General features: G+C 40.6%; 1 protein-coding gene across 1 annotated transcript; it reads right to left on the bottom strand.

Moving 5' to 3' along the window:
- Positions 1 to 763: 763 nt before the first annotated feature.
- LOC133733142 (cation/H(+) antiporter 15-like) lies at positions 764 to 4,683 on the bottom strand. The gene is made up of 3 exons (XM_062160753.1): positions 4,254 to 4,683; positions 3,080 to 4,081; positions 764 to 2,426 (listed from the first exon to the last, which is right to left on the bottom strand). The coding sequence occupies exons 1-3, from the start codon at positions 4,581 to 4,583 to the stop codon at positions 1,224 to 1,226; spliced, it is 2,535 nt and encodes an 844-aa protein (XP_062016737.1). The 5' UTR covers positions 4,584 to 4,683; the 3' UTR covers positions 764 to 1,223.
- Between the last annotated feature and the right edge of the window lie 8,417 nt (positions 4,684 to 13,100).

The following is a 13,100-nucleotide window of genomic DNA, read 5'->3' as shown; positions in this document are numbered from 1 at the left end:
GTCGAAAGCTCCACATCAAAAGGTTCATGCCAATTGCCAATAGTATACCATCAAGTCAAGCCAGTGGTTTATAATTTGCTAATTGTTTAGAACATTGGATCATCGATCTCTTTTCTTATTAACCTCATAATATTATTGTCATGTCTAATATTAGTGGGTGACAATATGCCATTTATTGTGGGTCCTGAACTCCTGCATGGGTGCCTTACAGATATCTGGCACAATCAATTGGCAATTGTGGAACTCGTTGTTCCATTGTTATGCAGAAGCTAGGGGTTACTATGAGATAACAACATTAATCCAAAATATATAAAACTTCTGCCCAACTTCGCGGCTATGGTTTCTGAGAATACCTGCTTTTAAGAAACCAAGCAACTTGAAAGGTATAAAGTTGTCTGCCATCTTCTTCTTATTCATCAACAAACATATCATATGAAAAGAGACGATGCATGCATTTAAGTTATGTGATTTTTTTTTTCTTGCATGCGAGAACAATGGTCGAAGAAGAATTTTAAAAGTATGGATAAAGTACAATTACTTTTTTATTTTTTATTTTCAACAATTAAAAAATTATGTGCAATTAATTATTGAACGAGTGTTCACTCGGTCACTGATGACCAAGAAAGTAATAATCACTTATCATTGGATATAAATTTAAAGTGTAAGATTAAATTAATGAAAGTAATTTAGGTGATCATAAATTTCATGATCAGAGATATTTATCACCCATTTTGTTTTATTATGCTATGATCTACATGTTTTGTGTTTCTACAATAATCTATGTTCTCCACACTTTCAAAAAAAAAGTACGATGAAATTTTGATCTCTAGCTAGCTTATGTTCAACATTAGCCCTATAGTCTAGCATGCACAATTCTTTAACAAATTTATCGATCTAAGCAAAAATTTCAAGGTCGCACGAACCATGTAAACTTCCCAAATATTTACAATTCCATAGTACGTACTTGAAGTGTTTGTTAATCTCCTAAGAATTTTTTTTTTTTTTTTGACTTTGTCAAGGGGAATCTAAAAGCTTCCTAGGCCCAAGATAAACCCCTTCGGCGCATGTGAAATGCTCCAACTGTGCATTGCAGCACAGTGCCTAGCCACTTTAACAGCTTCACGGTTCGAACTTAGGTTGAGGAGCACACCCAACTAGGCAAGAACCACTAGGTCACTTGCAGTGGTTTTCCTAAGAAATTGATTAAAAGTGGCCACACTTTGTTAATGTCGATTATGAGGTATATCCACTACAGAAAATGAATCCTTCACATGGCATTTAAAGATATCAGTCTTCTCTTTTTCAGCACATCCAAACGATTGTTGCTGCACCACCAGCACTGACACCTCGCAATTTGCATCAAAAGATGCTAACATGTCTCCGAGGAACCCTAGTTCCGGAAACTCATTCCATTCGGTAAGTCCCATGAACAACGGCGAATCACTATCATGTCTTCTCCCCACCAGAATTAGGTCGAAAAAATTCTCCATCGATCTAATCTCATTGATCATGTCAACGCTATCTTTAACATGTACCTCTTTGTAGACATGCTGTTTTTTGCCATCAATGGCTGTCTTATACTTCATTATAACTTCCGAATCGATCTCTTTCTGAGTTCTATTTTGCTTGGGATCTGTAAATTTGGTAACGGTTAGGCTGACATTGGGGTTTCCAGCCATCCGCGTCGCTAACGCCAATGCTTCGCGGTCATCAGGTCCCTCAACAAAGATCGTCCCAACGCTGTACAAACTTCTTCCTGATATAGAAGTGTGTAAAGCGGATGGTTTTTTATTCAACGTACCTCGGTCTACAAGAATCCCAAGGGAGCACGGAGCATTTTGAAGAATATTTCTGTTGACAGACCTGATTGGATGCGCTAATTCTTCGGTGCATTGGATGGCACTGAAAAACTTGTGAAATGGGATTATTATCATGGAAGTCCTTTTTTCAAAAGCAAGTGTGCAAACCTCGTCGTGCATTGTGGCATAGGGCGCAATTGCGGTGAATGCATTCATTATGACACTGCTGGCATTGTGTTCTTGGTACAATCTGAAGGCATTGATTATGTGATCGGAGTAGTTGTTTGAGTGTAAAGAGGCGCTTTTCCCGGGTCTGTGGGTTATGAGGACTGGAGCTGTTCGACCTGAGAGACGGATGAGGTGGACAACGCAGAAGCAAATGGGGCTCTTGGGGGTTGGATTGAAGACTTCTATTAGGTTGATGATGGAGGGAGTGCTGTCTTGGTGGAACATGCAGACAAGAAGTCCGAGTTCCATGTTTGGCAAGGAATGCTCAATGGTTCGTCTTCGCTTTGTGGACTTGTATCTCTTAGAGGGGTTGTACAGAAATTTCACTATGGGGGTGATGATTCCAGTAAATAAAACCGATGACATAATCATGATGCTGTAGCATTCTCCGTCAATGAGCTGCAAAAAATAAGAACAAATCAATAAGTGTCCGAAACAATTTGCATACACATCTAATATATGAGCTCCAGAGTAAACCAACATATGAACAAATAAATATAATAATCATCATAATATGTATTAGAACTGAAAAACTACTTTGGCTTGTCTCGTTTCAGGGAAAGAACAATACGATGGGAAGTGTACGAGTATTAGAGAGACAAGATAACATAGATATCTAACCTTTAGACCCTAGACTCCTAGAGTAAACGTAGTACGAATTTACCTAACATTTTAGTGTATATCATCTTCGCCCAAAAAAACAAAAAATTTCGGAGATTTTTTTTTTTTGGAGATTGTTTACTCGTCCAACTTTTGTAAGCAAATAGAAAACTTCTGAGTTTATTATTATGATAACCATCTTTTTGTTTGAAGAACTTAGATAAATAGTATAGGATCTCATATTATGTTTTACAAAATAAGCTATAAATGAGATTAGAAAATAAGCGATTCGGACTACAATACTAAATTCGTAATAAAAATAAAGAACGATAAGTTAGATGGCTTGTTATAATGGATTTGGACCTATGTACTGCCACGAAGGATGTGTGTGTGTGCGCGCGCGCATGTCTATATATATATATATAGACGATGGAGCATGGAGAGTTTATTACCAAGAGTAGCATTCCATGTTGCAAGACAAGAAGGTCGGTGATGCCTTGGGCACTCATGATGAGCCCTAATGAAAGTGCGTCGATAGCAGGCATTTTGCAATACAGTGAAGGCACCATGGTCCCTAATACTTTACCACAAAAGCTACTGAGAGCCAGCACCTCCACAATCCCAACAGTCTTCATTCTGATTTCACTCAAATTGATTCTTGCACCAGTGAACAGAAAGTAGCTCGGCAACAGAATGTTGGAAACGTACGAGTCAAGTTTCTCCACCAATGCTGACCCCAAAGGCGGGCCGTCCGGCACGGCGAGGCCCAAAACCATAGGCCCAAGCAAAAAATGCTGGCCCACAATCTCACCGAGTAGGGAACAAATCAAGACCATGATGAAGATGGAGACTATGTAGCTCTCTTTAATGGGTTTGCCTTTAGCTGTTTGGGCAACCATCCACAGCATTATTGGCCTCATTATGAATATAATTAGAACAAACAATGCGGCTAAACTTAAACCCATAAAAGGCAAGTTTCCGGTCTTTTTCATGGTGCTTAGCCGTACTGTGAAGGCCAGGATGACCCAAATCCAAGATATGACTCCGCTAATCATCGAAGAAGACACAGCCAAACGACCAAGCTCCGAGTTTAGGAGCTTCAAATCGCCCAAGAGACAACCGATGACGTGGAAGCTACTTAGGCACTGAAACACTGCTATGGCTACAAGTGATTTGTGCAACTGGGGTTCCATGGTGACCGTACGTTGCAGAACGAGAGCGAAGCCTACATTTAGAACCAAAGGGACGAAAAATGCCGAGAGGCCTATGACCACAGCTTTCTTTCCCGACCGTCTGACTATACTCAAATCCATTTTAACACCCACTAGGAATAGAAAAAGCATGCAACCAAAGAAAGCAAAGGTTTGGCTGATGTAGAAACTTTTAACTGGGTAAACTATTTCTGCAAAATCATTTTCTCCTCCTAAGAATGATGGTCCCAATAGAATACCTGCCTGACAATATCACATATGGTCATCACATTAAACAATATATTCTATCAAAGACATTTTCTAGCTGTGTATTATAAATTCAAGATCGAGTCATAACTTCTTGACTTGAAGGTTGAAACCCAAATACACGGCTAACAAAGAAATTTGAAAAAGGGTACCGTATTGAATTAATTACCAGCATTTGTGAGATATAAGCACTTTCTCCGAGAGGGTTGAGAATGAATTGGAAGAGAGTGGTGACCAAGGCAGCTATAGTAAGTTGCAGAAGAAGTATCGGAGATGGGTATTTCAAAGGATTATCACCCAAAAAGATACCTTTCGATCTTATGCCTTTCTGGGTCTCGCATATCCAGTTTGCCCTATTCATTGTGATCCTATAGTAGCTCAACAATAAAGCGTTTAGAAAAGAAAAATAAAACAAAGATGTTAGCCAGATAGAGAGAAGGGATAGAGAGGCGAGGAGAGGAGAGACGTCTAGCCATGCATGGATATGAGAGACATGCATGAACAGAGTATGTCGACGAGTATGGAAGTTATGGATATGAGCATGAAGCGGGTTGGCCAAACAATAATTATGCTTGTTCTTTGATCGCTAGTTCACCACAAGTTTGGTTCATAGTATAGTTTGTGTTTAGAGGTGGAAAAACGTTTCCAATATTATAAATGTACCAATTATACATATACAAAAATAAAATGGGATTTTACTGTTCAATGAATAGTAAACAGTGATTCCCAATTTGCCCCTATTTACTTTTCAATGAATAGTAACACAAAAGCAAATTACTCTTATTGTGTAAATTAAAGTAATTTTGAAGTATCATTTAAGTAACTCATGACATGTTTACTTAATTGGAATTAAGAAACTCATGAATCGAATAAGTTGATTCTCAATGAATTGATTCTTAAACTCAACTCCCTTTTTGGGTTTTAAATTTCGAGTTGTTATGAAATAAGTTCTTGATTTTGAGAGGGGATCCACTTTCATCTAATTCATTTTTGTGTTAGTAAATGTAGGAAAAACATGTTCTAGAATGACTCTCTTATTCCAATACTCATTCGAAGTAAGTAAATGTGTCATTAGCATCTACATATAAAAAATCTAATGGCAATGAATGATACACATCTCTCATACCTCTTTGTATGCTCCTATCTTCTTCTTTTTTCCTAAACTCCATCATAATTTAAGAGGTTTTGGTGCAACCTTCCTTTTTTTTTTTGGCCACAATAATCATGCTCTATGAGTAATTTATTTATATCATCTTTTCTTATTCTATAGTTCTTGGAGCCCTATGTTTTGAGTACAATATTTGAACCTCATGTTCAACATACGACACTGAAAGTTCTAATATTTAGTTCAGAATCAGATTTGAAGTTTTATGAGTATGTAAAAATTCTTTGAACTTATCATACAAAGTATCATGTCTTATAACCTTATGTTCTACAAGTATGGAGCTTTATGTCTATCTGTATGATTCATTGTTCATTATGAACACTTTGAACCTAAGTTTCGAATTTTTTTTTTTATAAGGATTAGGATTATTATTATTATTATTATTAAGAGAAAAAAGCTTGCTCTCCAAAACTGATTTTTTTTTACTAATTTAACCTTTATATATTAAAAAACTATGAAATATAATTAATCAATAAGGATAATATGGTAAATTGTAAGATTGAAAACAAAATTAAAAAGCAGAAAATGTGATAGTTGTACGGGAAGTTTTTCCACTACCTTTAATTTCTCTCCACACATATAGTGGGTGGGCCCTGCTAATTAAGAAGTTTTGTTAGCCAAAATAAAAAATTTTGACAGAATTGACCCTAGAAGATTAATAAACTTTGAGAATTAATTAAATCACAAGGATAATTAAGACATTTATAAAATATATTTTTATAAAGTATGTAGGATTAGAATCTACACCATGGTTTACATCTGTAAAGTAGAAGACAAGATTTGAAATTCAATAAATCCATGCTAATGAGAAGCAAAGCTAGAGCCAATAAAGAAAGAAAAAACGCTATGCAATCAATTGCGTGATTTCATAATCTCTCTAGAGGTACTCCTCTGAGCATTTTTGTTTTACTAGAAAGAGGGCTTGAGATATGAGTTTGAAGGAAAAGGGTCAAATATTGAATGGGAGCAAAAGAACCATCTACTTATTTTAGAGGAGTAGAGGGTGCTGTTTACTCAGTCAGAGATGAAAATCTGCTACTTTGCCTAGCAAAAATTGAATTGTTTCCTTTCTATAATTCTACAGCTGAAAATTTCATAATTGAAGGTCAACACTTGAGCATCAACGAGATACCTTTGCCCACTGGCACTGGAGAAATGTTAAGGGTAAAACTGTAATTTTCCAATTCAAGTTAGATGTGAGTATAAATGCCTATACTTGCATGACAATCTATCAATACAATTGAAGCCTATGTATTCCATTTCGTTTTCCAGCTTCGTCTCTATTCTTCATTTTTCATAGAACTCTTTCATGGCATCAAGAGCCAGGTTCTGATCGGGATCGGAATTCATCATCAAAGTACTGGAATGTTTATAGTTTATAGGCTCTAGATCTTGATAATCATCTCGCTGTGTTCGTTGTGGTGCTAAGCAATGGTTTTCGACGTTTTCATTGCTGTCTAATCACGATTCCATTCAAGCTCTCATCTTGCGCTGTGAGATTTTGGTGCTTTCAAGAGGTTGGATGCTAAATTTTGGTTTAGTCATTTCGTCGAACACATCATTCTATGTTCCTCTGGTGTTTGTGCGCTTGAATTTTGGTATCTTCTTTACTCTACCTGAATCCAGGTTAACTATTAATCTTGGAAATTACATGTTATTTGGACGTTCTGTGGTGCTCTTATCTATCTCCATTTCTTTGTTGTGCGAGTATCTCTCAGAAATTTGCATATGAAATCCCACAAAGGGTCATATATACATCATTGTTTACTTTGGTCTATAATCTACAATTTAGCTTGAGCAGAATTTTATTTTTGGGGGAATGAGAAACAAAGTTGAAAAAAAGAAAAAAGAAAAAAAAAACCTGAACTGTGAAGGTCTATGAGTCTCTTTTTACAATTCTGTGTTGCCTTGCATCATGGATAATAGTAATGAATTAAAAAATTGCCTACTGTCCAATTTCTACAATCTAATCACAGTTCGATTAGACGACTCTAACTATGTAACATGGAGATTTCTGCTAGAGACAATGTTTACAGGTTGTGGCCTCATTAGATATATCGATGGATCATTCCCTCGTCCACCACAACACATTGTTACAGAAGAAGGTCGGGTTATGTCTGATATGACAAAGGAGTACATGGATTGGATGCAAAATGATTATGCCGTTATGTCTATACTTGCAGCTACTATGTCTAATGATGTTCTTTCTTTCATTGTTGGAAGTAAGACTTCTAGGGAAATTTGGTGTCGACTTAAGGAGAAATATGCTAGTGCATCAGCGTATAACATAATGACTCTGAAGACCTCCTTATGCAACATCCAAAAAGGCTCAGACTTTATTGACAGGTATTTACTTCGAGTTAAGTTACTATGTGATCAGCTTGCTACTGTAGGAGTTTATCTGGCGGATGAGGATATAATAGTCTCAGTTCTTCATGGTTTGCCAGCAGAGTTTGCTGCCATAAAAACTATAATAAGAATCAAAACACTTAGATCCTCTATTTCAATGGAAGAGTTGAGATCTCTTTTGTTAATTGCTGAAGATGAGATTAATCAAACAGTGATGTCCATGTCTTTGTCCTCCAAGACTGCTATGGCTGCATTTGGTGATACTTCCAGAGCTCAAGCTACTAATGCTGCATGTGTCTCTAATGATATGATGTTTACAAATAGTATTGTGTTTCCTACTTCTGAGTATATGATGAGAAGAGCATCTGCTAAAGACTTAAATTGTGGTTCCATGGTGATTGAAAATGAGAGTGTTAAACAATTGGTTGCAGAAGAATGTGTTCAAAAAGAAGAAGCAGAAATTGCAAGTTTTGTTGTCAAAGAAGAGTCTGATGATAACTCAACTTCTGATTCCACTGTGGTTGAAAGTAAGAGTGTTGAGCAACTGATTACAAAAGATTGTGCTCATGAAGACATTTAAATTCCTCAAGATTCGAAGAATAAACAAGCTGGAGAAGACTCTTATTCAGATAAAGAAGAGCAATTGAAGTCTCAAGAACATGTTTTTCTGGATGAGAAAATTGCTTCTAATAAAGATAAGTTTCTACAAGAAAAGAAATCTACTTCTAATTCTATTTCGGGTTCTCTTTGTTCAATCCCTGATCTTTTATTTATGAGTCCTCTTATGAGTTCTCTTGGCAACAAATGTGATAATGCAACCAACTCAAGAACAGAAGCTCAGGCACCTTTTATGACATCTGAGCAGGCTCAAGAGTACAATCAAGGAAAGCAAACATTTGATGCAAAGTCAACAAGGAGTGAAAAGCAAAGGAATGATGAATTGCCATTTTACAAATGCAAAAATATCGAATCTGGTTTATCTCTTGATAATGCTTTCAGGAGAGAATATCACCAAGATTTTCATGATCAAGTTGTAACAGGTGAACAACAAGATGATTATGATTACAGCCCTCAATCTCTAGTTAAAGCTTATCCGATACAAGGCACTTGGCAACTCTTAGCTACTCCATATCAAACTAAACTACATTGTAGGTGTTTGAGCCCAAAAGTATTTTTGGCAAGATCCCTTTAGGGGGTTTAGCGTAGCGGCCGGTTTCAAGGGCACAAAAGACACAACAACTCTCAATCAACTAATCTCTTAGATTATCAAAGTCTCTCCAGAGAAACCTATCTTCAACCTAGTTGAAAACCAGCCAAGCATGGGTAACGCCCTCGCAACCCAGCGAAGCTAAAGTCACGCTTTAGCAAACTAGTGCTTTCTCCTACTTCCCGGTGATTGTTAACCTATGTTAATCTCTAAGATTTAGCGGTGGCCAAATCTTGGTTAATGCTGGTCCGATGGGCGGACCGCTACTTGTGATATACTCAGTACTTCCGCTACCTGTCAAGTAAAATACAAAGGGCGTCAGAGGGAGACCATGTTGGGCGGTCTTCTCTTCTCTGATGCCTAAGTTAGTCAATGTATTTATGTTGATAGAATAACAGTAGGTAAGTAGTAAATGTGTAATTAATGAGGAGAGAGGAGTGAACCTTTTATAGGTGGGGAAGAGGCTGACCTCTTCTTTGTTTTTGATGTGGGACTGATATGCTTCAGTTCCCAGCTTCTGATGCTTCAGCGAGGCGATCTTGGCGCGGCTCGTGGCGGCGCGTCAGCGGCGATCTGGGGGTGAGCCGGGGCTCAGGTGATAGCCTGCTTGGCTGTGTTTCCGTAGGTCACACAACTGGTGGTTGTTGGTGCCGCTGGCAGTAGCGTGAGCGTGGCTCATTATAGCTAATTATGCTTGGCAAATGCTCATGTAAGTACAACCTAGAATGTTAAGTATCGACTCGGTAACGCTCTGCTTAACCTACAACGTTAAGTATTGACTCGGTGACGCAAGAGATCACATCACAAGTCCTTACCTGTAAGGCAAGAAGTCCTTTTCCGAAAGACATAGAAATGAACCTGGTGACGAGATTGGTGCTCTCCTCGTCCACAGTGTTTGAGAAGAAGTCAGGTCAAGGGATGCCCTGACGACTGCACCCCACGGTGCTGGCACACCCGCGCACTCAAAAGAGCCTGTTTGCACGCCAGACTGGTTTTGGAGCCAAACATTTTGGCACGCCCAGTGGGACCCGCATAGCATTTCTTCGCGATCGCCACCATTGGGAAGTCAAGCGCAAACCCTTACCAAAAGGTTTACGTTAACTGCCCGAAACACAAGACCTCCAGTTACAGACCGCACTCTCGTGCAGACTATCGTGGTCTTTCCGACGAACAAGTGATTCAAAGATTTTCTCTCAACCCTCCATGCATCATCTGATATGTCAACTGAGCAAGGAGGAAATCACCAGCCCATTATTGAGGGCGACAATATCCGCATCATCCAGCCTAATGAGGCTGGCAATGCGTCTAATACCACCCAGGTGGTCGAGGACGAGGTGATGACGGATGACTTTGTGCCCATTCCCGTTCCAGAGAATGCGAGCATAGAGGAGCGACTTGCTATCTTTCAACATAATACTGCCTCGTACTATGAAAAGATGGAAAAAGCCCTTGCGTAAGATCGTCGGAGGCTTGATGAGCTTTCGATTTCGGTCCGAAGGCTTGAGCTAGGGTCGCGAGAGACACAAGGACATTTGGAAGGTATGACCCAACAAAACAAGGAACACCACGAGCAGCTCGTGACTGTGATAAAAGCCCAGGTCGCCTAGTGCAAACAGATCGCTACAGATGTCGCGGCGATTCCCAACGATGGATCTAATCTCGCGACCCAGGTTGCCATACAGAGAGCTGAATTGGACCAGGGTAAAGAGGTTTTGAATAAAGCATTGGGAGATCCCAATGCCATCCTAGGTTCTCTTGGTCAGCCCTCCAGATCCGGCAAGTATGTACCACCTAATGCTCGGGAAAAGGCTAGCAGCAGCACTGCTACACCTTCTGCAGCCGCTACTACCGCATCAACTAAAAGTAAGGAAAAAGCCCTGGTAATTGGCGGCAAAGACAAGGCCACACCTCCGGTCGCACAGAAGAGCATAACTTTGAAAATTGGTGAACGTACCCTTGCTGATCCTGTCGTGTTTACTCAATACGACAGTGATAGAGCAGAGAATGTGTACCAGGAGCTCCCAGGGAACTATTATGGGATTGATCAGGCAGGCAATTCGATCAAGATAACATCTTTGGCAAAAGATGTGTCCGCACCAGCGCTTACTCTTCAACAGCCCAATCTTCCTCGGACCATTCACCTTGGGGAAGGAACAGCGACTGCTAGCCAAGCTGCACCTGTTTTGCAAACCGCTCGCCAGACTGTGGCTGCTCCTCTTCCTCCTGGCCCAGATTATGTGAGACGCGAAGAGGTAGAGGAGATGATCAGGTTGTCTAATCCTAGGGCCCACCTTGACGAGGTGTATGAGGGGCCTTTCCCGCCACATATAATGCTCGCGCCTTTTCCTAGAGGCTATAAAAATATCATATTTTTTACTTTTTCAGGAGAAGATACAGAGAACGCGGCAACTCATCTGGCCAAGTTCAAGGTGCAATGCGGCCAGTACCAGAATGATGACAGTCTCAAGTGCAAAATCTTTGGCACTTCTCTGTCTGGAGCCGCCTTTACGTGGTTCTCCAAGCTTCGACCGGGGTCAGTTGCAAATTGGCCAGCAATGGAAAAGCTCTTCCGAAAAACCTTCGGAGCTATAGCCTGAGGTGGATTTGGCCTCCCTTACCCAAATGGCCCAACAGCCCACTGAGTCTGTTGTTGCTTATCTTTAGCGATTCCAGATTCAGAAGGCCATGCTGAACATGATCTTGCCAAAGAGAGAACTAGTCAAGTTGGCAATCAAGGGCTTAGAACCACGTCAACGGAAAAAACAGCATGGCAGCATGATCAAGTCCATGGGAGAGCTTATTATGGAAGTAGGCAGCTTTGAGCATCTTCTCAGAGAAACAGATGCCAGGAAGAACGCGTCCAAAAGGACGTATATTCCCGGAAAACACCGTACAGTGGCTGCCCTGAACTACCAGCCAACCACCTATGATCCCTATTATCAAGGTGAAGAAGTTTTCCAAGAAGAAGATGAAGAAGAGGAGAATGATGTCTCCACTTTTGAGCTAACTGGAAGGAAAAACTCGGCCCTGAAGCAGTTGAAATTAACCAAGGAACCAGTCAAGCTCAAGTCTGTGGCTTCACCAAACCTGAGTTCGCGACGTATACATACGATGCCAATAAGGCACATGAAATTTTGGATGAGATGATAGCCGCGAAGATGGTGAAGACAGACTTTGGACCCTTCCCCAGACCAGAACAGCTGAAAGGGAAGAAGTATTACAAGTTCCACAACCTGTGGAATCATAACACTGCTGACTGTGTGAAGCTGAAGGATCAGATTCAGGTATGGCTCAATAATGGTAGTTTGTAGGTGAAATCTCTAGCAACCGCGGCAGCACTTGTGGATCTGAATCCTTTCCCTGATACCGGGGTGAACATGGTCAATGTGCCTTGGAACAGAAAGGGATAAAGGAGGCCAACTCTTGACTTGACTACTGAGAGTCGGAAAGATGAAGAAGAAGAGGTCCCAGCACAGAAAAAAGGTTATACCTATTAGTGAGGCCTCACCAGTAGTTCTGTGCTCACGATGCAAAGAGGAGTGCGGCATCCAAATGTCGCATGAGGAGGTCGAGCATACATTTCATTTTGGCTCTTTCCCGCCAATCAAGTGGACTTCGCCTTCGCTAAATTTCCAACCTTCTAGCCCTAGAATGAAAGGTATGACAGAATCAACGCCATCCCCAAGGGATTCTAACGTGTTCAAGAAGTTGAGGGCTGTCGCGGATGAAAAGAAACAAATTGAAAAGAGACAGGGTGAGCGCAAAGATATCCTGACTAAACCATATATACCGCCTTCTTCAACGTCCTCTATCAAGCGACTGGTTTGGAGAAGCCAAGCGAACACTTGAGGCTTTGGATCAGGGCTTGATTAAGCCTTCGCAACTGGTCAAGTCTCCTGAGCAATATCAGAAAGAGATGGAGGCGCTGGCCGCTAAGCCTTTGGTGGTTCCCCGCAGCCTCCACAAACAAGCAAGCTCAGTGCCAGGGACAGCCAGACCCAGTGTTTTCTGCAGGATTACCAAAGAAAGGACACCACCGCCAGTTGGGAAGGAAAGTTCACCAACCAGGCGGCCAAGTGTCCGGCGCAGGCTGTTTCGCCACGAACCTGAAGTCAAACCCTCAGTCTTCAAGAGACTGGGGGACAAGGACAACATCTCTGGAACCTTACAGTGGAGACCTAAGAAAATTCAAAGCGTAGTGGTCGCGGCCACAACGGAGGCCCCAGTAGCGGAACAAAAGCCGGATCCATCAAAGCAGGTTCCCGTGGTATAGGAACAAAAGCAGGATGAGACGA

The sequence above is a fragment of the Rosa rugosa genome, chromosome 2 (assembly GCF_958449725.1).
Source record: "Rosa rugosa chromosome 2, drRosRugo1.1, whole genome shotgun sequence".
Lineage (NCBI taxonomy): Eukaryota > Viridiplantae > Streptophyta > Magnoliopsida > Rosales > Rosaceae > Rosa > Rosa rugosa.
Note: the sequence above shows the minus strand (reverse complement) of the source record. Positions and strands in the feature narration are given on the sequence as shown.

What these genes read in the sequence shown, in the direction of transcription:
- LOC133733142 (XM_062160753.1), bottom strand. Translation starts at nt 4,583, where the DNA reads ATGCATGTCTCTCATATCCATGCATGGCTAGACGTCTCTCCTCTCCTC. An exon ending in CTTATATCTCACAAATGCTG is followed by an intron (nt 4,082 to 4,253) that starts GTAATTAATTCA and finishes TGATATTGTCAG; the next exon opens with GCAGGTATTCTATTGGGACC. An exon ending in AACATGGAATGCTACTCTTG is followed by an intron (nt 2,427 to 3,079) that starts GTAATAAACTCT and finishes TATTTTTTGCAG; the next exon opens with CTCATTGACGGAGAATGCTA.